We start from the raw sequence: 27,180 nt of genomic DNA, 5'->3' as shown, positions 1-27,180 counted from the left end.
AGAAGGAGAGACAGTGCTCAATACCAGTCTTGGGGGAGGAGAGGAATTTATTGGTTCTTCCTCCATCCAACACACGCACATCGTCTATCAGCTGTAAGCGGGCACAGCCCCAGGCAGCCTCCCCCCAACGGCCCTGTAGCCCCATGCAATGCATGAGCAAAGCTCTTCTGGGTGGAGAGGAAGGGAAAGGATGAGCAGCAAGGAACTTCCCCCCAACCCACCCACCCACCCAGAGCCAGGAAGGAGAAGGACATTGGCCAAGGGGGATTGAGCAGATTTTTTTTCTTGCCAACTGGTGCAAGGAGGCGGTAATGAAAGCTGGTCCAATGCCAGCCAGTAGCTTGTGACCCCAGTGTTCATCTGGGCCTCGATGGGTGTCAGGGTGGCACAGGACCCAGTTCAGAGCCAGGTGGTGGTGCCAGGGCTCAGAGCCCGCTTTCTTGGCTGCCCCCATTGACACTGCGAGGGCGGGTGGCTCTTTCTAGCCTACGGCCAGACAGAAGGCGGCGAAGGGATGAGCCAGAACTGAGATCTCCACAGCTTCGGAGGTGGAGGCTTTCCCGCCCTGGCCGGCCCCAAGGGCTGCGGTGTACCTAAAAAGGGACAAGGAGGTTGGAGGGTGGAACCAGACAACAGCAATAGTCCTGGGCTGTGAGGGCAGGCCTGTTCTTTTTAGAGGAGCAGCCTGAAGACTGTGGTCTGAGGGAACCTAGGTAAGCAAGGCTCTGTCCCTGGTACTCACAGGAGAACCAGGCTGTGTCTTAGTGTCTCAGAAGGCACTGTGAGATGAAGTAAGAGTGCAGCAGAATTATGCAGCACAGTGCCTGGCACACAGTAGGTGCCTAATAAATGTTGATTGATTGATTGATTAAGGCCTGGCTTGGAGAGTTTGAGGATGCAAATCTAGGAACAAAGACATAGTAACCATGGTCCTAGATAGTCAGGATGGAATATGTGGGTGGGCAGAGGGCTATTTTTTCTGGATGAACTCCCCTTGATTCATACCTGCTTATGACCAGGGACACCATGTCCACTGGACTCCTGTACCCTTTTGGACATCTGGAGGAAACGGGTTACTAAGCCACGACCAGGCCAACTGCCCTTTAAATCGCCCAAAGAATGGGCAGGTGCAGGCCCAGAAGGCAGTGGCACCTTTCTCCAGGTGGGCACTGGACGCCGCTTCTCAGCTGAGCGGGCACGCAGCAACTTGGGGGAAGGGCAAGGGGCAAGGCGGAAGAGGCAGGCTTCAGAGCAGAGCCCTGCAAAGCAAGGAGGAGGATGAAGGATGGCCAGTGGTCACCCCATTAGCGATGAGCGCCCTCTCTTCCTACCATGCCCACCCAGAGCCCAACTTGTGTCTTGACCTGTGTCTGCAGAGGAGAGAGAAGCAGCTTCCTCCTCAAGCACTTTGGTATAAAGGTCCCTGAAATCAGCTAGACAGGGGGAGAAGTAGAGAAGTTAAGTACTGAAAGGGAATTCTTCCTGTGAGTGGCTGCCACCCACTCAGGTTTCTTGACCATCTTGCCCATGTGGTATTTGGCCCCCACCATTCACAGCACAAGTCACCTGCCTCCCCATCACCTAGAAAGTGCTCCTCAATCCAACTTCCTGTACATACTTACACAGACACTCTAACCTTGTCCCACATGGAGAACCCTCTCCTCATGCTAATCCCACCTGCTCCCTCCTGTATTCCTTTGGACACCAAGACCAATCCTCTCCTGACACTCTGGCCTCAAGCTTCCTCTTTCCCATTCAAGTCTGTCCCAATTCCCACCCACCAGGTGCCTCACCAGTCTCGCTGGAGGTGGTGATACCCGGGTCACTATGGGATCGAAGCAGCAAGGCAGGAGCCGGCTGAGAAGGCCGGTGCCCAGGAGGGGTAAGGGAGCCTGAGCTGTCACTGAATCGTCGGGCAGGTGGCCGGGCTGGAGGTGCCTCTCCTCGACCACCCGCTCGAGGCCCCCGACGACGGATTTCTGGGAAGCACGGGCCAGCCCAGGGTGGCCATCCTTCTAGGCGGTGGCAGCTTCGGGCAGCAGTTGGGGCACCCAGTGTGGGTGGGGCTTCTGGGGCAGAGCAAGAGTAGGATCGGGCAGCTCGGGGTGGTCTTGGGGGCAGGGGACTATCCTCGAAGGGGCCGCGGAGCCCACAGTCCAGGCTGAGGCAGTAGCCAGCCCGGCTCCGTTGGATGGAACGGAAAAGCACATAGTCCACGGAACGCACAGAACCTTGAAGCTCCAGCAAGCACGAGTCCTCAGATGGGCTGGAGCCGCCAGGTAAGTCTCCAATGGCCGACAGCACCAGGGACCCGCTATCCATGGACACTGTGGGCACCAGGCACCCAGGGCTGACACCAGGCAACAGGAACTACTCAGCCCTAGTCCCAGCCCCAGGGTTTCTCCTTACCTCCAGGTATCCCGGCCCCATCCCAAGGGACCCCATTTTCACAAACCCCAACCCCTTCACACTCCAGGACAATGGGGCCAAATTCAAACAGAAATGGGGGTCACTAAACCATACATAAGGATCCCTGTGAGCTGCATGTTGATTTAATTTTTAAAATGTAATATTACCAGGGCAGCTAGGTGGCGCAGTGGATAAAGCACTGGCCCTGGATTCAGGAGGACTTGAGTTCAAATCTGACCTCAGACACTTGACACTTACTAGCTGTGTGACCCTGGGCAAGTCACTTAACCCTCAAAATGTAATATAAATGTAATATAACCCTCAAAAAATGTAATATTACCTATATCTTACTGTATTTGTTTCTTTTGTTAAACATCTCCCAATTCTATTTTAATCTGGTGCAGCCACACTCCAGGGTGTTGTGAGCTACATTCAGGTCAACACTTCTGCTCCAGAAGAAATACCCTCAAATGGGCCAGTCCCCAGGTATTTCTTTCCTCGGGTCCCATGACCCCTAGGGTAGTTTCCTTCTCCGGCTCTGATCTTGTGCCTGGCAGCTCAATTTCTAATTCTATGATTCTAATACTTTGGACCCCAAGGCCACTGGCTCCAGCTTTGCTCCCTAGTGTCCCACCCCTCAGGAGATATCCTCAAACCCACCAATCTGGGGAGATACTGCTTCTTGTGAGACACCCCAAGCCCAGCCTCTCACCATCCACAATGGAAGCCACGCGATCACAGATGCAAGAACTATCATGAAGCTGGGGGTCAAACAGTGTGGCCTGTGGGGAGGTAGAGGGATCAGGGGCTCGATCCTCCTTTCATTAATCCACCAACTATTCATGGTGAAGTGGAAAGAGCTCTAGATTTGGAGGAGAAAGGTCCAGGTTCTAGGCCCAGCTCCTCCATTAACTAGATGTATAATTTTAGGCAGCTTCGGTTTGCCCAGAATGGGATGATAATAACACCCTGCCCTGTTTTCCTGAGGTGGCTTTGAGGTGGAAATGAAATCATGATATGAAAGGGTTTGGTGAACTACAAAGCATTATGGCAAATGTATTGTCATTATTTATTATTACTCTTGCCCCAAGCCCCAGCCTTTCCCAGTCCTGCCCTCCACCCTCGCCTCTGTTGAAACCCCATCCACGCTTCACCTGGCTATCTCCTCGAAGTCCCATAACAGCTTCATAGGATGGGGGGCAATCGGTGGGGTACAGGGGCACTGGGCTGTCCATGGATCCATTGTAGGTGATGCTGAGAGAATGTTGGAGAATGTCAAGCCTAGGACCCCCTTCTCAAGTCTTCCTGTCCCAATTTTGTCCTTTCCCTCCTTCCATCCCTCCTTCCCTCCCTTCCTCCTTCACCCCTTACAGGTGATCCTTGTCCCCAGCCCCTGCCCCACCTCTGGGCATCAGTCTCTGAGCTGCAAGTATACTCCGGGGGATAATACGGAGGTGGGGGCACCGGGGGCACAAATTCTTCCAGGTCCAGCATAGTGTGGAGCAGAGGAGCCGGGGGAGACACACAGCCCAGGGGCCCCAGAGTACCTGAGGCTGAGTGCTCAGGAGCCAGCTGGGAGGTTGAAAAGAACATGGTCATGCAGGGTCCCAATCCCTGCTCCCTCCTTCCTCTTGGCCCCTCCCTCCTATAGACACCACCCCAACCTCTCTCCTTTAGTCTCCACCCTCTGGAACCTGCTTAGATCAAATGAAAGGATGTAGGTAAAGCAATTTGCAAACATTCAAGTACTTTTTAATCTTATTTATTATGGTTGTTACTCTTAGCGCCACACCCAGCTCTTCTTCCTTCTTGGTCCCCCAACTCTCCAGAACATGCCTCCTTTAGGCAAATACCACCCCACACCCCGATTTTGCTCCTCTTGGCCATGTCTTCCACCACCCACAGCTTCAATCTACCTGTTCTTCCTGACCTTCTTAGCCTATGAACTTCAATGCCCTGCTCCAGCACCCAGCACCACACATAAACTTGTGGCCTCTTAACATCTCCCTCTCTGCCCTCGGTCCTGCCTCCCCATGACTCTGGGAACACAAATGGTCCTGCCCCTCCCTGAAATTCCCTCTGGTCTTCTCTGGCCCCGGTCCCCATCATCTCACCGTGTGCACCAGGTCGAGAGAGAAGATCTGGATACAGCAAACAATAGCAGAGAGAGCACAGACAATGGCTGCACAGACAGTGAGGCCGCAGACACTGAAGAGAAGGTTCTGAAGAAGTGAAGGAGGAAGGTGAGGGGATGCCCAGGAAGGGCAGGGTAGGCATAGGGCAGGGGCTCCAGGAAGCGCAGACAGCCCCCAGGCCCTGCTCACACTTGCCTCCCGGAGTGTGGGAGCAGCGTGCTTGAGGAGGGGGATTTGAGAATGGAGAAGACAGGTGGTCGAGGGGTCTGAGAGAAGGATAAGGGATGGGGCAGGGAGATGTCTGTTTCTTGGAGGGAAGCTCACCTTGAGAGCCCCGAGAGCATCAGCACAAGTTGTGCTAAGGGATATTTTCAGCTCCTGTCCCGAGTCCCTGCAGGGTCTGGGCAGGTGAAAAGAGGGGCAGCAGACACAGACCTTTCCTTCCTGGGTTGGGGGGCAGAGTGGGAGGGGCCTGAGTTAGGGGTAAAACCAGCCCCTGGGACCCTCCCGACCTTTCTTCTTCCCCTCATCTTACCATTGAGCACTCTTGGAAGTCCCGTGCCAACTGAGCATTCTTACAGGAAAGGACTGAGCCAGCCAGGCTGAGCATGACACAGAGTACGGAGAGCAGGGAGAAGAAGGAGATCTGGGGGCATGGAAGGGGCTGGGGTGAGAGTGGGGGCGAGCCCCACAGGTGTTCCTGGATGCTCCCCTCCCAGTGGGTGCCCCTGACCTAGATGATCCTCTGCTCTTGACGAGTACCAGAAGGTACATCCTACCCACCAGGCACTCTGGAGGTTATTTCCTCTCAGGGGACATGAATGGGTAACCCTCCCCCCCACTTGGGCTTTGTCCAGTCCTGAGTGTAAGTTGGTATGCTTGGGCCCTGCTCCCCTTGTACCTACCACCAGAGTGAATGGTCTCTTCCATGATACGATGCCAACTACCCCTGAGAATGCCAGCTGGAGACAGAGTGGGCACAGGCTCAGTCTCAACCTGGCATGAAGGGGACATTTCCAACCCCTTCTCCCTCCTTCCCCCTTCCTTCAGTGCTGATCCAGCCAGAGATGGAGACAGATGGGTCTCCAGCTTGGAGAGTTACAGGTCAATAGGGGTACCAAGGTGCCCCCTTCTTTAGCTGTCAGGCAGTGCCAGGAAATGGGAAAAGATAGACCAAGGGGAGGAGGAGATTAGGGATTTGAATTCCAGGCTGGGGGAGGGGAATGTGGGGAAAAACAACAAAGGACCTCTCCTTATCCCCTAGTACTCACCGAGAAGCCAGCCCATGACGGGTAGGACCTCTTTATGTTTTCTGTGGAGGTGACTGAAGAAGCCACCATGCTGAAGGTGACCACCAGGACACCTAGTATCACCTGGGCCAGCCCCAGGGTGAGCAGAGCTTGGAGCCAAGGCCGGTGGAGCCGGAGATGGGTGAGGCCTCTGGTACTCGGCCGGCTGGTCAGTGAATGGCTTGAATCGCTGGGTGAGGGCATTGTGCCCACCCCCGTGGAACCTGCCTCTGTTGCAGTCCCCCCTGGCACCTGAGGGCATCTCAATTAAACCCAAGGGCCACTCCCTTCTCTCCACTTGCTCCCCCACCCCCACCCCCTAGCCACGGAACCCACCCCTTGCCTGGGTCCCAAGGTGCATGGCCCAAATGTTCCAGCCAGAGGGATGTCAGAGGGCACTTGAAGAGATTGGGGTGGGGTGGGGGGAATCTGCCTGTCCCCCAGGGACAGAGGTCACGTGGGGGCAGCAGGAGGCTCTCTCCCCACAGCAGGCAGGGGGTGGGCACAGTGCCCGGGGGCAGCACGGAGGAAGGGGGGGCACCGGTTCATTTCATCGCCCTAGGGATGGGGGGTGGGGGAGGGGAGCAGGGAGGGGCCAGGTTCCCCCAGGAGGATGGAGGGTAGGCTCTAGGATGCTAGAGAAGTGTCAATAGGGTTAGCAAACGAACGGGGTACAGAAGAGTCTGGGGGAATGGGATGAGGGTAGAGAAATGGAGAGGATTGGGAGGGAGGGATTGGGATAAGACTGGAGATGCAGATGCGTGCAGGAGGATGCCTGAGGGTGGGGGAGGGTGGGTGGACCAGTAGGGTCTCAAGGCCTTAGTGGGGTGTCCCTTAGAGATCCGGGGTTTCTTGGTGGGGTATGGCTCCGCTGCAGTGCCGTCTCCCCAGGCCTCCAGCCCAGCTCGCTCCCTAGGTTCCTGGCTGCAGCAGGTCCAAGCAGGAGGAAATGGGGTTGTGTGTGGTGGGGAGGAATGGGGGATGGAGAGGAGGGGCGGGGTGAAGCAGGCTCACGCTGAGCAGTCTGGGAGTTGTAGTCAGGTACTGGAACCACTAAGGTGGGGAGGAGGGGGTGGCCTGGTGAGGAGGGCGGAGCTGGCTCTGCATCCTCCCCACCTCCCATCCACCCCTTATTCTGGTTCTGTGGTACTCATCCCAGTTGGAGCCATTCACTCCAGACCTCCCACTTATCATCCCATTTATCATCGGAGCCCATCCTGCCCCACCCTACTCCTGCCCTCCCCGAGGGAAAGAGCTAGTTCTGGGCAGCTGCAGCTTCTGCCAACCAGCTAATGGAAGGTAGAGGGTGGGGAAGGCCCTCCCAGCAGCATGGCTTTTATGTGCCCATCCTAGGCCTGCCCCTAGCCTGCCCAACCACCTCTTGGCCTTAAACCTCATTTTCCCAGGTTCTTAGTCTTCATCCTCACACCCCTTCCTTCTCGATGTCCCCATGAAGACACAGAAGCTTGGCTCCAAGTTCTACTTTTCTTTATTTAAATAACTGAAGCGTTAGCCTTGGCACAGCAGAGGGAAGCAAGAGCTCCCGGGGGGGGGGGGGGGAGGGTGAGAGGAGGAGTGTTGAGGGAACAGCAGCACAGTGAGGCCCGGGGAGGGGGGGGCAGTTGGGCAGTGGTTGGGACTGGTTTCAGGACCCCTGGGTTCCCCTCACCCTCTTGGGCAGACCAATTCTCACTGCCACAAAGATTAAGGAGAGACAACAAATAAAAACACCCGTCTCTCTAAAATCAATCCTAGGGAGAGATGAAAGGGGAGTAGAACCAGCTTCATCCAGAGCCAAGGTTGGGGTGCACCAGCCGGGGTGGGGGATGAATAGGTGAGAGGGAGAATGTTACGGGGCCCGGAAGGCATTGTTGGCAGCACCCGCAGCTGCGTTAGCTGCAGCTGTTCGGACTGCAGGGTTGGAGAAGACACCAGCGGCAAACTCCTGCTGGGCCTTCTGGAAACTGGCACCTGTGCGGCGGTACAGGGAGTGGATCTGGGAATTGTGAGAAAGGGGAAGGGCAGCTCAGCCTACATTACTAAGGACCAGCTTCCATCTGACTAATTCATCATCCATCCAGCCATTCATCCCCACCACTTAGCTAACACTTGTAAGGCATGACTCTTGGGAACAAGGCACAAGGAGGATCCAAAGGCAAGTGGTGAGGAAGCACGTGGAAAAGGGGGGTGAGTGGCTCTTGAGTGGAGAGATTCTCGGGTGCCCCTGGAGGCAGACCCTAAACCTTCACCAAGTGGTTCCAGCCCTTTGCTGCCCCAGGGGCTCATCCATCCTCCCAATCATCTTGGCTCCATCTTGGCCCTGCTCATAAGGAGCCTGGCCCAAATGAGAATGGGCCCGCTGCTGGCCCCATGAGTGATAGGGGTTCTGAGGAACAGGGAGAGCATATTCACCAGCTTCTCTTTTTTGCTTCCCTGGGGGCCCTTCTGTATTTAACGACTGGCTTTGCCTTCCCTTCCAATGTTCCTCATATTCAAATCCATTCAACAAAAACTACCTATCTACCCTATGCAAGGCATTGGGGAAGATACAATGGTAGGTAAGACCCAGACCTTGCCCTCCAGCCACTGTACGTCCAGCACCCCATAACCGCCTGTGCTCACCATGCCCCAATCCCTCTTCCCTTCCCCAAAGCACCCCCCCATTCTTCCAATTTTCCAGGCCCAGCCCCAGCCCCGTGACCTCTTACCCGCTTCAGCATCACAATGCCCAGCACAGCAATGCCAGTGAAGAACAAGGCGACTAGCAGCATGAGGACAGCCACAACCGTGTTGACCTTCAGCACCATCAGGGCTGAGACCCAGCCACTGTCATTGGATAGAGGGAAGCACACGTCACAGCCAGACCAGCCCTGGCTTCTCCAGGGGCCTCCTCACCTATGATCTCTCCAGCTTCCCAGCCATCCCTCCAGCACACGCGATGCCACAACTCTCCATACGTGACAGCTCTTGTTCTCCTCCTGGCTCAACCTCAATGTTCTCAGCAATTTCTCTCCTGTGCCTTAGGTGCCTTGTAATCCCTCTCTCCCTGCTGGATCTCACAGAACCCCCTCTCCATTCCTCTTCCTCTAAAACTGTCCTTCCTGCTCACGTCCCCTGTTCTATATTTTCCTCTTCCAGGAAGCCTTCCCAGGCTGACCAGATTTTCTCTTTGTTTTTTTGTGTTTTTTTTTAGTGAGGCAATTGGGGTTAAGCAACTTGCCCAGGGTCACACAGCTAGTAGGTGTTAAGTGTCTGAGGCCGGATTTGAACTCAGGTACTCCTGAATCCAGGGCCAGTGCTCTATCCACTGCGCCATCTAGCTGCCCTGAGATTTTCTCTTAATCACTCCTTCCCATCACTGAGGTCCAGAGCTCTCCAGCCAAATTTCTGACTTTCTCTTAGGAATTCATCAAACTAGAAACTGTCTGGACTTTAGCACAGTGCCCTGGCACACAGTAGGTGTTTCACAAATACTGACTGAGTAACCAGGGAGCTCCTCTTCTTTCTCTGGCTCTCTCTCTCTCTTTTTTTTTTTTTAGTGAAGCAATTGGGGTTAAGTGACTTGCCCAGGGTCACACAGCTAGTAAGTGTTAAGTGTCTAAGGCCGGATTTGAACTCAGGTGCTCCTGACTCCAGGGCCGGTACTCTATCCACTGCGCCACCTAGCTGCCCCTCTGGCTCTCTTGCTACTTCACAAGAGTTCTGGCTGTCCAGAGCACTCAGGGCACAGTGAGAGAGAGGACAGGCTAACCTGAATCCTGATGATGGGATGCCGATAGCCGCCAGCACGTATACCACGTCCTGGACGAAGAAAATGAAGAAGAAAACGAAGAAATTGAATGAACTGTCACTCCTGCAGGAGGATAGAAACAGATGGGAGGGAGAAGATGTTAGGCATGAGGGGCAGACACAGGGCACACCCCACCCGATAACCTTCCTCTCTCCCACAATCCCATCTTTGCTCACCTGAAAGCCTTGTACATAGGGCGGTACCAGCAGACAAAGGAGCAAGGTGTGAAGAGTAGGGCCCAGAGGATGGAGAGCCCAAAACTAGAGCCACTGGAAAGAGGGGTCACACAGAAAGAGGCTAGGCAGGCGAGGAAATTCAGAAGGAGGGCCAAGGTACTGCCTGGAGTGGGAAAGGAAATCAATATGGATGAAAATAAAGTCTACGTCAGTACTGACTACCCCAAAACCAGTGTCCATGGGGAAATAAAGATGTTAGGGAGATGTCAATCAGATAGCTCAACCACCGTCTATTCCACAAAGCCTTCACAGTTCCAACTCGATGAAAGTGTCCCTTTGCACTTCAGTTTTTCCCAGAGGGTGTATTTCTTCTTCGCCCCATCCCACCCTGCCCTGTATTTATTTATGTGTACGCTGTATCTCTCCACTAGTCATGTATCGATGAGAATGTAAACTCTGGGAGGGCAGAGACTATGTAATTTTTTAATATCTCCAGTATCTAGCATATAGTAAGCACTTACGTGTTTGACAAATGTTTATCCAGAATTTCCATGGCAGAAATTCATAAAGAGGAAGAGCCTATCCTTTCAGAATCCTCCAAACTAATGGCAGAGACAGGTTGAGCAAATAACAAATGTGTGATCACCTGTGGAAATGCACTTCGAGGAAAGGGAGTGGGAAATCAGATATGCTGGCAGGTTGGAGCATAGGCTCTGGTGGTGGTAGTAGGAGCAAGGAAGAAGGCTTCTTGAAGAAGAGAGCCTTGAGATATGATAACAAGTTACCGAGGGAATATCATATGGCAGGTAGGAAAAAGTTGTTTTAGATATATGAAGTGTTTTGGAAGCAAAAGTAGGAAGTTTTAGCCTTTCTTTTCCTCCGTGAAAGATACTTGTATTCTTCGACCTAAAAAAACTATGGTTCCCCACTACTCACACATCCAGAGGTAGTACATAGTAGACACTGTCTTCTGGAACTCCTGGGGGATTTCCATGGAGATGTCTTGGAAGAAGCAGGGCTGGACAGGGCAAAATGAGGGCAGTGGGGGCCAGTTGTTCTGTCGGGCTGCAAGGTAGAGAGTGGGTAGGTGAGGAGGATGCTAGAAGGCTGTCAGAGGCCAAGAGGGTAAAACTCAACCAATGACACCTTTCTATTTTCCATCAGGTTTAGACTCAGAGACCCATGAAGGATCCCAGTAAGGGAGTGGTAAGAATGGCATTAAATGGAAAGAATCCCACGTCCCTTTCTTGCTCATTTCAGACCATTAGAAGATTTTACTCCCTGCCTGCATCCCACAAGAGCTGGCATGGTATTTGGTTGCCATCACCAAAGACCTACTGGCAGAACCCCCCAAGGCTGCATGCCGCAACTCCCTCTCTCGACGGTCTAGCTCCTCGGCCTTTCGATTGAGCTCTTCCTGCCTTTTCAGAAGTTCTGCGGTGGCTGCTGCAGCTGAAGCCTACCCAGAGAGAGAAAGGCAGAGAGTGAGTCAGTCTTGTGACTCTATATGCTATGGACAGTTCTGAAGGACATTCCTTAGCCCCCAGGTACCTCTTCACACACAATACCTGAGTGTTATAGGAGCCATAATTCTTGGGTTCTGTGGGGCTGAGTTTTCTGGAAGGCTGCTGATGGGGCTGGGTTGTTGGTGGAGGTGGTGGGGCAGGTGGCTCATAGGAAGGTGGTGACTGTTAGATAATAGAAACAAAAAATCTTAGAGCTAACCTTAGAAATCATTTAACTTCCCAACCAACACATGTATACTCCATACTGTAATACAGCGGCCTGGACATTGCAAATCTTCAATAAATGACTGTGGAATGGAATTAAATATAGGATTCTTTTTACAATATCCCTGATAGAGCCCCCTGATTGCTAATTGAACACTTCCAATAATGGGGGGGGGGCAGTAGAAGCTCTGATTGTTACTTCTTTCCTGCTTTGATGAAAAATAGGAAAATACTAAGTCACCTGCTCTGATTGGTTCTCACATCCCATTTGAGCCATTAGGCATGAGCCCAAGGCTTCTTCTATCCATCCTTTTTGGTAGAATTTTTTTTTTTTTTTTGCAGGGCAATGAGGGTTAAGTGACTTGCCCAGGGTCACACAGCTAGTAAGTATCAAGTGTCTGAGGCCAGATTTGAACTCAGGTCCTCCTGAATCCAGGGCCAGTGCTTTATCCACTGCACCATCTAGCTGCCCCTATCCATCCTTTTCTATCTTATCCTACTCATTTCCTGAAACCTGGTTTCTTATTCTCTAGAAAGACAAACAGGCTTCCTATCCCCTGTTTATTCATTGCTTTCTCCTGTCTCAGAGCCTGAGTACAGTCCGTTTTGCTCTTATCTTCTTTCACTGCTATCCCTGTCCTCCTTATCCTCCTCCATTTTACCATTCTTCCAGGAAGCCTCCCTAAACTGACACAATTAGCTCAATCTCTTTTCATTCTCTCTAAAGCTGATTTCAGCCTCAACCCCTTTGTTTGGCCTCTGTGATAAACCATGGGGTGATTCTAAAATAAAATGAACAGCTATCCTTTACTTCACTGAATATATCATCTAGTTGATACCTAAGGTAAGTTTGCTTCTAAAGCTCCTTCCAACTCTTGATACTACATGAGCATTCAAACCCAGTGGGTGGTGGTGTTTTTATTTCCTAGGTCACATGTCAGATTCGCTGAGAAAAGAGACTTTTTCTTCCCAGGCATGAAATCCAGGACTTTGCCCCCCAGGGGACTTGGGAAGATGAAAAGAGGTCTACATCTTTACTCCCATCCTAAGGTTAGACCACATCTACCCATCCCAGGAACAGACTCACCTCACGGTTCTCAAAGGGGTTGTAGACATCGAGTGTGGCATACTGGGGGCTGGGTCGGTGCTGGGTGACTGCTGGGTCCTGGAGACAGAGACTAGGGGCTTAAGGTGGAGTTGGGGAGGCAGAAGGGGTCCCGGGGAGTTCCCTCTCTTAACCAAAGGCACTGAGGTAAATAGGAGCAGGGAGGGGGAGGGGAAAGGAAGTGAGGCCCCGGCTTTGGCAGCTTTCCCCAAGTCCTGCACCCCACCACCCATCCTCAGACGTGGGGGTGCCTGAGTTGAGACACTGCCCCTCCCCCCAGTCTTATGCGGAAGGCTCCCGGGGTTAAAGAGGGGCTTTGAGCCGAGCTGCCAGGCCACCCTCCACGTGTTAGTCCTTCCCGGGGGTCAAATGTCACCAGGTGCTATGGGTCAGAGGTCAGCCTGACCCAGCCACCGAAGGGAGCTGGTGCTTGTCACCTGGAAGGGGTTGTCAAATTCGCTGGGTTCGGCGAACGGGTTTCCACTATTCCCGCTCTGGGCCATGTCAGAAGGTCTGGCCTCGACCTCGGCTTCAGCCTCGGCCTTAGCTCAGCCTTCTCCTGCTCCTTCTCCACTCCACGGCCTCTTCCGCGGCAGCGGCTCGCGGGGCTCCGTCCTTCTCGGCCCGCCCCACTTCTCGGGAGCGCTGATTGGCCGTGAAGACCGGAAGAATCTTTGGGGATCGCTGCAGCAGGGGCAGATCACGCATGCGCCGGAGCTCAAGGCGGAAGTGGAGAATCATTATTGCCCCATCCGACTCCAGATTCTGGATAACGCCCCCTTACTCACGTGACCATCTATCACCGAGGAACTACGCCTCCCGGTAGGCACTGCGGCATAACGCCCCGTGAGTTTTTGCTTCGCGTGCTGTGGGGAGCGGGTGCGTGTGTCATTTCCTGTCTCTCTGTTTTCTGGCACCCCTCGTCTAGCCAGCCTGATTCAACATTTTGCCACTTGGCCTCAAGGACCCTCAAGGCCCCGATCTAGTACTTGCTGGAACTATCGGGAAGTATAGGCTTTCCACCTCATCTCCATATACGTAGGCACGCCTGGCTGGGGCCCGCGCGGGCCATGCGCATGCCGCGGCTCCGCCCCTCTCCAGGGTCAGCATCCTACTACCCAAATTGCTGGGTTCTCCTGGGGCCAGCAGTAGTGCCTTCTCTCAAATACCTCAGAGAAGCCTTCTGGTTGTGAGGTTTTATTTCCCCCATAGGAAATTCATTAGCAAAGGTGGGAATTGTGTATCTGACCAAATCTGGAGAATGCTAAGTTCTTCAAATACCCAACTTATTTTCCCGAACTCCAAATTCCAGATGGGTCAGTTGAAGCACATCATATTTTATTTCACAAAGACTGTACAAAATTCCTTATAAAACATAGGGTAGGTGCTACCTCACCATCTCATGCCCCCTCCAGCACTGCTGGAAAGAACAAATGAAGGCCTGAGAGGGTGTTGGAGGGACAGTTTTATATACAGGGCTTCAAAGGAGAAAGGGAATAGAGGCCAGAGAGCTCTGCTGTATTTACACTATCTCACATTATTCACAGGTTTACAAAAGAGCCAGGAGGAGGGCGAGGGAAGTTATGCTCCTGCTCCATTCATTTGTATAAAAAAGCACCAGTGTCCCAGATTGGCCACTCACTGCCATAAGAGGCAATGAGGGGCCCCAGGCCCAGTTGTCACCGGCTGATATCCCGACTCGAGTCCCACACCTTAGCGCTTGGTGGTTCGGCCCTAAGACGGGCAAAGAAAGGATGTTGAAGGGCTTCGCCCAGGGTCAGTCGCTTGGCAGGTTCATATTCTAGCATGCTCTCAATCAGGTCAAATAGCTGGTGGTGTTCATCTGCCTCCGATGTCAGGTATCGCTGGTGGAGGGCAGGAAAAGGGTGAGCTGGGCTGCCCAGAGAAACCAGACCCTCCGTGGTGGGCTGATTTGGTTCTTCCTTTAGGCTTGGTTTTGAGTCCTGAAGTGCATCTAACCCAGACTAATCCCTTCAAGCCATCCTATTGCACCTCCCAAAACCACTGTTACTCCTCTCCTTTGATTTCACAGCTCAATGTATCCAAGAAGTCTCATCCTTGAGGCATCTATTTGATTGTTTACTGAAGAGATCACATTTGTTCCTTATTTACTCTGTACACCAAGTTTCTAGGATGTTGCTTTGACCTGTCTGATCTTTCTTTTTTTAAACCAGTTTTCAGCCTCTCATGTTGTCCCCCACTAAATCACACAACTTCTCTCCTTCAATTCCTTCCAACCCTCCACTAGTCCCCAGAATTAAAACTAGCCTCTGAGAATCCAGTCCCCAACCCTGCTCACCCGCAGAGGTTTGCAATTCTCTCGTACATAACGGCCAGCCGATGTGTTCTCATCCCAATCCAGTCGACCCCGGTAAAAATACTTCTGCTTCCTGTTGGAGGTGGGGGTTTAGGGGATCCAAGGGGTTCACATTCATAAGGGCAACTCCCCCACCTCCTTTGATCTCAGTATAGAGAGGCAGCATCATTAAATAGAAAGAATTCTGGTTTTGGAGCCAGGTAAGACCTGGCTTTGAAATCTGTATCTGACACACAGTACTTTATTTAACCATGAGCAAGTTAATTTAACTTTTCTGAACCTCCATTTCCCCATCTATAAAATGAGATAATACCCACTTCACAGGGTTATTAGGACCAAATGAGAAAATGTATGTAATGCACTTTGAAAGTCTTAAAGCACTATAAAAACATCAGTTTTATTATTAGATTCCTAGGCCTTGGCTGGCCATGAAAGTGCCAAGAAGACTAAGGAAAAATGTACCCACTTCTCAGAGGGAGAGAGGATGAGTAATAAGGCTTCACCCAAGCTGGGCTTTCACCTACCTGGTCTTTCTGATCATTCGAGAGGGAATAGGCCCCAAGATCCTCTCCATCATCGCTAAGTGTTCTCGGTTGTCATGAGTCTAGGGGAATGAAAAGATAAATGGTCCATGGGAGAGGGGGAATGATAGGTCAAGTGCTAAGTAGATGGAAAGACTTCTGAGTGGCAGAGATGGGCAGGAATGGTGGGTAGGGAGAGCAGGCAGGTGGGTTGTTCTCAGAAAGTGAAAGGGTAGGTAGGTGCCAGGGGGTGATGCAAGGCGCCCTTTCCCCCTCACCTGGAACAAGGTGAAGCCAACGTAGTACTCGAAGATGATGCAGCCGATGCTCCACACGTCACAGGGCTGTGTCCAGCCGAGCTCTGGTGTGGGGATGGGAGGGGGGAGGGGAGGGGGAGATGGCGCTGTGAGGCCCCAGGTGGCCCCACCCTTACCCCACCCTCCCAGATGGTCCTGCCCTCCCTTACCCAAGATGACTTCTGGAGCTCGGTAATGTCGAGTGGAGACAATGGTGCTATGGTGTTCATGGTCAAAAGTGGCACTTCCAAAGTCTACTACCCGTACTGCTGTATTCTTCACACTTCGTTCATCCCGTTTCTAGAAGAAAGACAAGTGGAGATTTAATCACAGATTCTGGTATAGCTATGACTTGGCCTTGTGCTTCAAGCACCGGAGCATTCTCACCAAGAACCCTTGAGGATGTATGCCATTTTTGCCTCCTGCCTATTCCTTCACCAGCCAGAGACACCTCTTGCTGCCCAACCTCCACATCTATCTCAGCAAAGTACTTTCGGAAGTGGAGGCCAGGGGAAAATCAAGAATGATTATCAGCCAACGTGAGAGACTACATACATCCAGAATATTTCTCAATGTGTGGCACTTAATATTTATCTAAATAAGGATGTGAGTATATATGTGTATACGCATTTGTGTATATATGAGATGGCTAGAGTCAGGGGAGAGATTCCCCTTTGATCCTCACTCAGCTTGTCTTTCATGCTTTTCCTCTGGTATTCAAGCTAACTGAACTCAATAGCTTTACAGACTATCTCAAGGAAGAGAAAGAACAGACTGGAACATGAGTTTAGCCAGAACTATAGAAATGTGGAATTGATATCGTTAATGTAATATTTGATAGGATAAAAAAAACACCTCCCTACTGGAAAGTAGTTCTCAGTTTTTCCCAATTTCTCTTGCAATTTAAGCTGGTTTTCTTCCTCTCATTCTATTCTGGTATTCTTGGTCTTAGTGGGAACTGAAGTGGAGGCGGGGGAAAGGAGAAGATGTGGGAGACATGAAAGGACAGGAAGCAAGGGAACAATTGATGTGGCACAGCTGCCCCTACCCCTTTGCCAGAGGGGCAGGCTCCAGCCCTCTCACCTTCTCCAGGTTGTAGGTGAGCTCATAGTCCGAATTCACAAACAGGATGTTTTCTGGCTTGAGGTCCGTATGGGTCAGCTTGTTGTCATGGAGGACTGCAGGGGAGAGGGCGGGGTCAAGCCAAGTCCTAAGCAGGGGCAGGGCTGAAGCATTCCAGTCTAGTCCAATGGGTGGGATCAGAGCTGTTGGGGTCTATGAACCCCACTGGGGTACTCTATTCTACAGCCAATTAACTGACTGCACTAAGAACCCCTTCAACTCATGGCTGAAAATCATCTACAAAGTCTACAGAGAAAATGGATACATTCAATTCTCAGAGCCAAAGGAGGGGGAAACTGTGATATGATATAAAAACCAGAGAATGATCCTCAAACCATCTATCTGGCTTTGAAACTTCTTTTTATATTGAACCAGACACATGGAGGTATCTGATGCTATAGAAATTCTCCAAGCTTCGAAGCAAATCATGAAGTTGCTCTAGGAAGATCTGACTCAAGAAGAACCATGAAGCTGTACAGATTCCCTATCCTGAACCTAGGTCAACTCAACTCCTCCCTGGCTCCCCATGTCCATGCTGGGGGTGGACATCAACCTCCTCTGATGAATGCAGCCCCTAGCTTGGGCCAAGCGGCCCTAAATAAACACTGGATGTCTGGCTTGTACCTTCCCTGGAAAGAGGGGGAAAGCAGCAATTAAGTGTTTTGGTCTCAAAGGCCTCTTCCAGCTCCGGATGGGCTGAATGTGGAGTGAGAGTAAAGAAAGACGGTGGTAAAATCAGCCAAGGAGTTAAGTCAGAAGAAGAGGATGTCAAAGTGACATTGAAAGCAAGAACCGCAGATTTTAGTCAAGAGTTGGCTGCTCAAGGGCTTCACGAGCGTGAAGCTGAGCCTGAAGAGGTCCCCTGGGGAGGGGGCGCTGCCCTGAGCCCGCCTCTGCCCGCCCCACTCACACTTGACGGCCTGACACAGCTGGAAGGCCATGTGGCGCACTTGGTGGATGGGGTAGGGCAGGTAGTTGTTGTCTTTGAGGAAGTCGAAAGTGCTGAGGCCCAGGAGCTCGAAGGAGATACACATGTGGCCATGGTAGTCAAACCAGTCAAACATCTGGACACACAGGCTGAGGAGAGAGGGAAGGGGAGAGCAGTGAACCCCCTCTGCCTGCTCCTCCTCCGCCTGCAGCGGTGGCAGGGTGGGCTCACATGGTAGGACAAGGCCAGCAGATTCAGGGCTGGTCAGGGGTCCTGTCTAGCCTGTGGCCAACATGACTGTACTCAGGATCTCCTTTGCACATGACACTGGAAAATCATCAAGCTAGTTTTCTTCCATCACTAAATAGCTCCGGAGACTGTTTCCTTTAGGAAGCCTTCCTGGATTGATCAGAGAAAACAGATGCAGGGCTGGGTGGGGTCTTAGATGTCATTTAAGAGGAGACTCAGATGCAGAGTGTGTGTCCATTCTCTATCCCTAGGCTGTCTTGGTGGTCTTCTACCCCATGCAGTACAAATAACGTTCTCCAGCTCTGACTATTAGTGTGTATTTTTCTTGGCCTCATTCCTAAAATGCACTCATCCTTGACCAGTATTTGTTATAATACGTATGCATACATACCTCCAGTTCATTTGCATATCTACCCACACATGCACACGTGCGCACACAAAGAAGTTTATATAATGAAGAGAGAGAGCCAGCCTTGGAGATAGGAAGCCCAGGGTTTAAAGGCTGGTTGTGATACTTACCAGCTTTGTGATCATGTTATACTTTCTGAGCCTCAGGCATCAGTGGAGGGAATTCCCACACCAACAAAATCGCATGTCCCTAACACTGACAGGTACATGTGTGTATGTGTGTATGTATGAAGCTTGGCATGAGGTAAGTGCACAATAAATGCTAGATATAGAGATATTTCTACCTATCTAATGTGTGGTATATACACATATCCATGTCTAGTCCATTCATATTTTGGCTTAATACTTTTCTACTGCCAGTATGTCCTGTGTAATAGATCCATATTTACTGCATCTCTTTGAGATCATGTTCCAGATATCAAGAACTATGTCATTACAAAAAGCTTTGTACTGTTATTATTAGTATGTCATCATGTATAATTAAGAGCTTATTAAATTTTTTGAAAAGGCAAATGAGTATGATGCTGATGGAGACAAAGAAATGGAAAAATGACAAGATAGGGAAGACCTGTACCCTCTTGGTTTCTTCCTGTTTCCCAAGGGCCCACAAAATCCTGGAAGTGTCTCAGGTGTGTGAGAAGGATATTCAGGCCGGCCTTCCTTCCCTGCCCTGCTTACTTCTTATTGTCTGGGTCCTTTTCATTGATCTTCTCCAGCACATTGATTTCCAGTCGTGCTGCCTCTTTGTACTTTTCCACATTCTTAATGATCTTTAAGGCAACCCGAGCTCCACCCCTGCAGGATGGCAGGAGAAACTGTTGGTGGTTACTCAAGAACACTCCAGAATCTATGAGACTGGCTAAGAGACTTAGAAATCAGCAGTGTGCCCTAGATATACTCCATCCCTCTACTCCCAGGGTTGCCTGGGGGACAAAAAGGGGTTAAGAAGGGTTAGCTCATACCTTCGATGATCCACACACTGTACAACCCGGCCAAAGGTCCCTTCTCCTAGAGTGCTCACAATCTCATCTGAAATGGCATAGAATGGGATTGGGGAAGAGGGAAGGAGAGAGAAGATAGGGTAAATTCAGTTGGTAGAGATGAGTATATTGACCTGGGGGTAGGAGTTGACAGAAGGGGGAGACAGATAGTCATGGGAGGAGACCCCTGACTGATTCCCACCACCTAAACCCAGGGTCAGAAGAGCTGGAAGTGGGCTATAGGGATCAATTTATAATAACAACTCAAACCACCCATATGACAAACATCACAGAGAAGAGACAGAAGAGGCAGTGACTTGGGTTGGCATAGGGGAGGTTAAGATGTTTATAGGACCATTACAAGCTATAGGATTGTTACGATTTGGCTTGTACATCGCTCTTGTAGCCAGTCCCCGACGTGGTAGATGAGGTGACCCTCAGCGTCGTCCTCCACACTCTTGGCTCTCCGGCTGCTGTGCTGCTGTCGGGGGGCGGTGGGGGGTAGGAGCGAGCCAGGTGTCGGAGCGGGGGTCGAAGGGAGGCGGGGTGAATGGTAGAGGGGCCACCGGTCACAGGCACCCAGCCAAGGGGGACAGGCGATGATGGGGGACAGCGGAAGGTAATACGTCAGATGTAATAAGGTGGATTGGGGATAGAAGAGAGAGCGACGTACAATCCCAGGTTCCCAAACCCAAAGTGGGGTCAGGAGGAGGGATGGGGCAGAGCAAAGAAGTGGTTTAGTTGCTATAGTCACCCACAGTCCCATGACAAACAACGATGTCTCCTCCATGGGGCAGAGATTTACCCTACCCAACCCCCACCCAGTTCCCCCCAAAGAGATGGGTACAGAGCCCAGAGCCTGAGGGAGAGAGGCATATCCCAAACAAGGCCTCACTTTATTATTAATTACTGTTATTAAATAGTAAAAAGCAGCCAAGGCATTCACAACAGAGCTGATCATCCTAAGAACAGCAGGTATACCATGCCAAAGAGGGCACTTAGTGAGCATAAATGCAGTGTTCATATAATCCAAGATCTAATGTCCTGGTGTCCTTCAAGAGCCAGAGAGTTTCAGAGGAAGAGGTATGGCACTAGCCCACCACAGTATCCACACCCTTATAGCACCAATGAGAACAAGGTCATTTCCTACTTACCCCAAATCCTAAGAATCTTGAAGGAGAATGGGGAGAAAAGATAGTGTTGCGTACTCACCGAAGATGAATGGCTGAATGTCCGGCTATGCCGTCTCCGCCGCCTGTGTTTCCTTCGGCTACTTCGTTGGCTACGGTAGCTGTCATCCCGATGATACTCATAGGAATGTCGATACTCAGCTTCATAGTAAGGTTCCCCTCGTTCCCGGCTGTAGTCACGCCTATAGCTGCCACAGTATCGTCGGTCATAAGCCCGCCGGTCAGAAGAGTGGTCATCATAGCTGATATGAGAGAAAGAAGTGATAAATTAAACCCACCTGATATAGGAAGGGCATCTTTCCCCATCCTCTTATAGCCATACTCTCTTCTATACCAGGTGATGTCCAACAACACAGCACTTACTCTCCCATCCCTTCTCCAGTTTTCCCCATTAGTAAGGACAAAAACGAAGCATTCTATTACTAGGCAAAAGCTACTAAGCTGCTGCCTCCTAGTCATTTTAGGAGCCCAAGGGCCAGAAGAGTGAGATAAAATATCCAAAGAGATCACCCCATCACACCTATAAGGATCACCCACTCCCTCAAAAACACCTCACAAAACAACAAAAGCCACTTGACCTCTTTTCATCCCCTCCTTTATAAGGCTTTCAAAAGAGGTTTTCAGGCACTTTCCTTGAAGAACCCCACTTATTATCCAAACCAGCAGCACTCACTGACCCATCTTATTAAACTCCAATCATCTTATATGTGTGTTCTACTTCAACTAGATTACAAGTACACTGTGAACAAGAATCTTAACCATTTTATAATCTAATATTTCTTGTCAATATTCACTCCCACCTTCCTACCCACATCCAGATCTGTGCACAATGGGCCTTTAGTAAATATTAGTGATACTATAACAGTGAAAGGTTTACAAAGTTATAGTAATTTTGCAATCACGCATTTCTGTTCAGTTTTTTATTCTACCCTGAATTTGCTAAGCACCTCCTAGTCCCTCACCTCCTAGAACGGACATGATAGCTATCTTCTCTCCGGCGCCGCCGAGTCCGATCACTGCTGCTGGACCATGAGCGGCTTCTCCGGCGCTTATGTTTTCGACTTCGGTAGTGTTCATGGTAGCTTCCCCGGCTGCCCCGCTCTGAAGAGCGGTATCTTCGGGGGTGAGGCATCTGAGAGAAGAGAAGGAGACAAGTGAGGGAGGCAGAGCTTCATGACAAACACCGATCCTCTCCTACAAAGACCTGTGGTGTTAAATAAATTACTCAACTTTCTATATGACCTCCTTTATCAACAGCAAAATATTTGTTCCTGCCTTTCTATCATTCCACCCTGCCAGAGATACCCTCTCCTCCTTCTCAATCTAGCTCAAAATGTCGGTAAGCCTTTCATAAATAACCCTACTGGGATTATTCGTCTACCTGGATTCCCCTCGGCATTGTAAGCTTTCACTTGTTGAAACATGTATATAATATGGCTTTTTGGGTCTACTGTCACATCATTCTTTACCCCTGGAATGGTACCCCCTCCCCCCCTTCCTTCTCTACCTATTGAAATTCTACCCATCCTTTAAAGTCAAGCTTAAACATTTCTTTCTTCATGAACTTTCCTCAGTCCTTCTTAACTCAACACTGAAGTTTTACATGCATGTGTTACCTTGTATTAACAACTGTCTTATTCCCTCCCTCAACTGTATTCTCCACAAAAAGCTCTTAAACCTTTTTTCTTCCCCATGCATCTAACAGTGATTTGCACATAGTAGGTGCTTAATAAACATTTGTTGGATAGAGGCTGAAAGACTTAGGAATGAGATTGTAACTGGTAAGACTATGTTACTATGGGGCCTTTCTATGGTTCATCTTTGGATGGGATACAACACAGAATAGACCTAAGTTAAACTATTTTTGCTTACAGAATATAGCAAGTCTTCAGAGTATATTGCTTAAGTGATCTAATATTTTGTGTATACTGTTTCTTCAACTAGACTGTAAGTACACCAATGACAAGAATCTTAACAATTTTATATCTCATTTTCTTTACCAGTATCCTACTACCCTCTCAACTATGCAGGATCCAGATCATTGTACAGAATGAATATCCAATAAATACTTTCAATTCAATATTTTTGTTTGTTTTTTTTTTTTTTAGTGAGGCAATTGGGGCTAAGTGACCTGCCTAGGGTCACACAGCTAGTAAGTGTTAAGTGTCTGAGGCCGGATCCGAACTCAGGTACTCCTGACTCCAGGGCCGGTGCTCCATCCACTGTGCCATCTAGCTGCCCCTCAATTCAATATTGTTCCAGAACTGTAAATGTTTTCTTTAGAGGGCCCCCAGTTTGTGTGTGTGTGTGTGTGTAAGGTAGGGTTTCAGAAGCAGAAACATTTTTAGGAGCAGAGGATTCCATGTGGTAGGAGTTCCAATATAATACTCAGACATCTGGGTTGTATTCCAAGTCTCTCTCCACTCCCAACTCTGAATTGAGACTATTTGGCTAGGTTCCTGGTCTGGGGGTAGGGAAGAAAATCAAGGAAACACTAAGATAATATTTTCTCCTTAAGACACTAGTTACCCTTTCCTCATATGTAAATTGGGAATATTTGTCCTGCCTCTTAAAGTTCTAAGTAACAACTGAGAGAATGCACTTACAGTGTGCTTTTGTAATCTGAAACCTAGGTGTACAAATCTTTTAATTCCCAAGCACTGAGAACCCTCTTCCATTTCAACTGGTCTAGAAGGCCTCAATTGCACCTAGATATCTCCTACAGAGAACTTCCCTCCTATAAGCCACTCCTAGGGAAAGTTCTCATACGACCAACTTCTGTCTCTCATCTTTCTTTCTTCCTTTCCCCTTCCCTCCATATGCTCCAGCAACCCGGTTCCAAGGCGCTTACCGAGATTCACCTCCCTCCCACAAACTACTCCTAAGGAAACCTCTCATATGACCAACTTCTAAGTCTCGTCTCTTCTTTTTCTCTACTTGCTCAAGCAATCAATGCCCAAGGAGCTACCGAGATGCAGCAGCAGCAGCAGCCTGTGGTCTCGAAGACCCAGCTTATGTCTATGCCGCCGTGTCCCTAGCCACATCTCGGTCCCTGACCCCGGCCATTTCTGCCTCCCCCCTTCCCCCCATACCTTCCGGCTTCCCATGGGACATGGCTAGTCCCCTTTCAGACCCTTCCTTTTCTCGGTACCACGGCCTTCCTCAACAGCTAGCAATAGCTCTCGCCCTCCCGCACGGCCGCGACCCCAGTCCCCACCGGCCCTTCACTCCCAGTCCCCGGCCTTCCCCGCGGCGCGCGGGCCCGAGCCCGCCATCTTGCCGCGCGCCCCCGAGGCCCGCCAGCCCGCGCGCTCACCGTTCTGGCTGCGAGGCCCGTGCGCTTGTCCCACAGGAAGTCCGTGATGGCGGCGGCGCTGCGGCCGGAGACCGGCCCCCCACCCCCCGCGGCGACGGTCTGCGGCTCCTCCCTCCCTCCCGACCCACGCAACCAGAGGCCTCGGACCCACCGAACCCGGCCCTGGGCCCCGCTGCGCTCGGTTCCGCTTCCGCCCGGCTCTCTCCCGCCCCCCCGGGATCTATCGCCTCCGCGCCGCCCGCAGCTCGCCTCCCACCCCGGGCCTGGCCCCGGCCACGGCTCCGGCTCCGGCCCCCGGCTCCGGCTCCAGCCGCTCCGCTCCGCCGCCGCTGCCGCCGCCGCGAGCGAGCACGCACGCACGTCCTGCGTCCCTTCCCAGCTCTCTCCGACTCCTCCCGTAGGGGTCGCGCACGTCGCCGTCGTCTTCACGTTTACTCGCGGGAACTCGCTCGTCGAGGAAGGAGGGGGAAGAGTTCGCCTGTTAAGAATGATGGAAAGTAGCAGATGGGACCCGTGCGGGAGGCAGGCGGTTGGGCAGTCCGGGCATGCCTGCGAGGCGTCAGCCACATATCTTCCGTGCTCTTTCTTTCCCTCGCCACCGCCCATCTTGCCCCGAAACCTTCTCTGGGCTGGTGCTTGAGTCGATCCTAGGAAGCGTTTTGAGATCTTCCCGTCTCCTAATTAGCTGCGGATGCGAGTGCCGGGCTTGGAGGAATTCATCTACTCCAGCCTCTCCGCAGTTACCATCCTGCACCTCATAAGATTAGGGGACTCATCCAGAACCTTCCACTTCTGTTGCGGGCTTAGTTTTCCTTCTTTCAAAGTGGAAATGGGTCTCTTCCCTTTCACCCCTCCCCCCAAGATCTTCAGAGAAAGCATCAGCCATCCCCACCACCACGTGTAACTGTTTCTAGGAGTTTGTTAGTGTCGCTTTCCTGCCGTCTAACCGCATCCAACCCCCTCAGAATAGATTAGAAAAGTTAGAACATAAGGAATGGAAGACCGTGTGTCTGGACCAGTGCTGGAATAGGGCAAAACCCCAGGCTTTCTTATCACCAAATTTAATTTTCCCACTTTATCTCAGGTTCTCAAGCTTCGACTTAGGACTATAAATGGGGATCTGGTACTCATGAGTGTTCCATGAGTACTGTACAAACATTTCTTAGTGGGATGAAATATAGAAGCATGAGTGTAGGTGCTGAAGCCCCTTATTCAATTTGACATTCATTTGGCCCTTACCAGGGAATGAGAGCACTGTTTTAGGTGGAGACAGGGCCACTACTTTGATGGAGCAACATAACTATACAGGGTGGGCCAGAAGTCAGTTTTAATAACTTTGAAAATAATTTTTCTTTATTTTTTGCCATTTATGAGATGTGATTTGTCATATATAATGTTAATTTATTTCCTACATATAATGTATGTGCTCCCATGGTGTTGTAAATTTTTTTTAAAAAGGAGTTATTAAATATTGAAACCCCTTCGTGATTTTTGGCCCATCCTGTATAATGCTAGTTCACATTTCTGTAGTGTTACAATTTATAGAATGCTTGACATGCATTTAATTTGATCCCACAGCAACCCTGTGAGGTAAGGAGTACAATTGTTGTTAGCCCTATTTTACAGATGAAGAAACTGAATCCCAGAGAGGTTTTGAGTCTGCCAAGATCACACTTAGGCAGAGGCAGAAATAAAACTCAGATTTTCTGACTCCCAAGTCCAGTGCTTTCACTACACTATTGCTTCCTTTTATGTTCTCCAGATTTTGGGGAATATGATCCAACAGGGTCCAGTAAAGGAAATATCTCTTATCTTACAGTGAGACTGTAAGATTCTCAGAAGCAGACACTGTCTTTTTTTTTCTATCATTGAAACAGTTTTTTACATCTTTATTTTATTTCTTTACAAATTAAATATGACTTGAAAAAATAAACCGAAGAGAAGTGAGAGGTCTAGGTATCCTAGGAAGGTATACAGAGGTCAATAGGAAGCCAGGCCCACTCACTCACCCCTCAGCCTATTCTCTTAGGCCTGGGTCTTTTAAAAAGGTTCAGATGTTTTAATAGGAGAGTACCAGAAACCACAGTGTCATAGAACAGAATTTCTGCACCACGTTCCATCATGCCTCTCCTCCTCCAGCTCCAAAAGACAGGGGCCAGCAGGACAGGGCAAGACATCAGAGGTATAGAGCCAGGAGAGTTGGCTCTAATAAACAATAATAATTATTATATAATTATTATAATAGCTAACACTTATATAGCACTTATTATTTGCTGGGCACTGTGCTGAACATTTTACAATTGTCTCATTTGATCCCCAAGACCCTTGTAGGTGCAATTATTATGCTCATTTTAGAGATGAGAAAACTGATTCAAACAAGTTAAGTGACTTGCCTAGGGTCTTTCTGACTCTTGGTCCAGTGCTCTATCCACTGTGCTAACTAGCTGCTCCATGGGATATTGCAAGCCTGTGCTAGGCTGCCTACAGAATCATCCTGTGTTCAATTTCTATATCTTTTCACCAGCTTATTCCCCATGCCTGGAATGCTCTCCCTCATCATCTCCACCTTATATTCTCTGGCTTGCTTTAGGACTCAGCTCAAATCTCACCTTCTGCAAAGAGGCCTTTTGCTAGTGCTTTTCCTCCCCCCTCCCTCCTGCCTTTTTTTCCTAAGATTACCTCCCATTTACATTGTATATATCTTGTAAATACACAGTTATCTCCATGTTGTCTCCCCCATTAGAATGTCAGCTGCTTAAAAGTAGGGATTTTATTTTTGTCTTTCCTTTTATACCCAGCACTCAGCACTGACTGAAAAAAAAAGAGTTTGGTAACATTGCCTCCTGCCTCCCAAGTATCCTTACTCTTATCTACCTCTGTAACAGATCCAGGGGTCTCCTAGCCAAGAATCTGTGCAATTCTTTTCTTCCTTCCTTCCCTGATTTCCTTTAAGTTCCAATTAAAATCTCATCTTCTACTGGAAGCCTTTCCCACTCCCTCAATTCTAATGCCTTCCCTCTCTTATTTACTTCCTATCTGTCCTGTACATATTTGTTTGCTTGTTGTCTCCTCCATTACATTTGAAGCTCTTTGAGGACAAGGATTGTCTTTTGACTCTTTTTGTATCCCAGTGCTTAGCACAGTGCCTGACTCACAATGTTTATTATAACTGTTTATTCACTTACTGACCCAGTGGGC

At 50.2% G+C, this 27,180-nt stretch overlaps 3 protein-coding genes across 4 annotated transcripts; all 3 read right to left on the bottom strand.

Moving 5' to 3' along the window:
• Positions 1-234: 234 nt before the first annotated feature.
• FAM189B (family with sequence similarity 189 member B) lies at positions 235-6,838 on the bottom strand. Its single transcript, XM_043964738.1, has 12 exons — positions 5,816-6,838; positions 5,450-5,506; positions 5,080-5,190; positions 4,869-4,988; positions 4,524-4,631; positions 3,812-3,981; positions 3,564-3,663; positions 3,122-3,191; positions 1,794-2,327; positions 1,365-1,433; positions 1,006-1,259; positions 235-593 (listed from the first exon to the last, which is right to left on the bottom strand). Exons 1-12 carry the CDS (start codon positions 6,035-6,037, stop codon positions 426-428), a joined length of 1,983 nt encoding a protein of 660 aa, XP_043820673.1. The 5' UTR covers positions 6,038-6,838; the 3' UTR covers positions 235-425.
• Positions 6,839-7,304: 466 nt separating this feature from the next.
• SCAMP3 (secretory carrier membrane protein 3) lies at positions 7,305-13,291 on the bottom strand. The gene is made up of 9 exons (XM_044002249.1): positions 13,072-13,291; positions 12,617-12,694; positions 11,368-11,487; positions 11,138-11,258; positions 10,736-10,864; positions 9,800-9,962; positions 9,585-9,686; positions 8,542-8,659; positions 7,305-7,829 (listed from the first exon to the last, which is right to left on the bottom strand). Exons 1-9 carry the CDS (start codon positions 13,135-13,137, stop codon positions 7,683-7,685), a joined length of 1,044 nt encoding a protein of 347 aa, XP_043858184.1. The 5' UTR covers positions 13,138-13,291; the 3' UTR covers positions 7,305-7,682.
• Positions 13,292-13,951: 660 nt separating this feature from the next.
• Positions 13,952-24,089, bottom strand: CLK2 (CDC like kinase 2). 2 transcript variants are annotated; one of them, XM_044002246.1, is made up of 13 exons: positions 23,983-24,089; positions 21,629-21,798; positions 20,689-20,908; positions 19,870-19,957; positions 19,459-19,525; positions 19,175-19,291; positions 17,822-17,988; positions 16,873-16,967; positions 15,960-16,089; positions 15,772-15,854; positions 15,497-15,576; positions 14,955-15,045; positions 13,952-14,499 (listed from the first exon to the last, which is right to left on the bottom strand). In XM_044002246.1, the coding sequence occupies exons 2-13, from the start codon at positions 21,796-21,798 to the stop codon at positions 14,314-14,316; spliced, it is 1,494 nt and encodes a 497-aa protein (XP_043858181.1). In that variant the 5' UTR covers positions 23,983-24,089; the 3' UTR covers positions 13,952-14,313. The 2 variants fall into 2 exon arrangements, with proteins under 2 accessions (XP_043858181.1, XP_043858182.1); XM_044002247.1 differs by having other exon boundaries at positions 19,870-19,954.
• Between the last annotated feature and the right edge of the window lie 3,091 nt (positions 24,090-27,180).

The sequence above is a fragment of the Dromiciops gliroides genome, chromosome 4 (assembly GCF_019393635.1).
Source record: "Dromiciops gliroides isolate mDroGli1 chromosome 4, mDroGli1.pri, whole genome shotgun sequence".
Taxonomy (NCBI): domain Eukaryota; kingdom Metazoa; phylum Chordata; class Mammalia; order Microbiotheria; family Microbiotheriidae; genus Dromiciops; species Dromiciops gliroides.
Note: the sequence above shows the minus strand (reverse complement) of the source record. Positions and strands in the feature narration are given on the sequence as shown.

Bases quoted from the DNA above. Each gene is read 5' to 3' on its own strand.
- FAM189B (XM_043964738.1), bottom strand. From the start codon at position 6,037: ATGCCCTCACCCAGCGATTCAAGCCATTCACTGACCAGCCGGCCGAGT. The intron at 5,507-5,815 runs GTGAGTACTAGG...CTCTGTCTCCAG, and splicing joins CGTCATGGGCTGGCTTCTCG to CTGGCATTCTCAGGGGTAGT. The intron at 5,191-5,449 runs GTAGGTACAAGG...CCATGCCCCCAG, and splicing joins AGAGACCATTCACTCTGGTG to ATCTCCTTCTTCTCCCTGCT.
- CLK2 (XM_044002246.1), bottom strand. From the start codon at position 21,798: ATGCCTCACCCCCGAAGATACCGCTCTTCAGAGCGGGGCAGCCGGGGA. The intron at 19,958-20,688 runs GTGAGTACGCAA...GCCCCCCGACAG, and splicing joins CATTCAGCCATTCATCTTCG to CAGCACAGCAGCCGGAGAGC. The intron at 15,855-15,959 runs GTAAGGGAGGGC...TCCCCACACCAG, and splicing joins AGCTCCAGAAGTCATCTTGG to AGCTCGGCTGGACACAGCCC.
- SCAMP3 (XM_044002249.1), bottom strand. From the start codon at position 13,137: ATGGCCCAGAGCGGGAATAGTGGAAACCCGTTCGCCGAACCCAGCGAA. The intron at 11,488-12,616 runs GTGAGTCTGTTC...ATTATCTAACAG, and splicing joins ACCCCTTTGAGAACCGTGAG to TCACCACCTTCCTATGAGCC. The intron at 9,687-9,799 runs GTGAGCAAAGAT...ATCCTCCTGCAG, and splicing joins CCTATGTACAAGGCTTTCAG to GAGTGACAGTTCATTCAATT.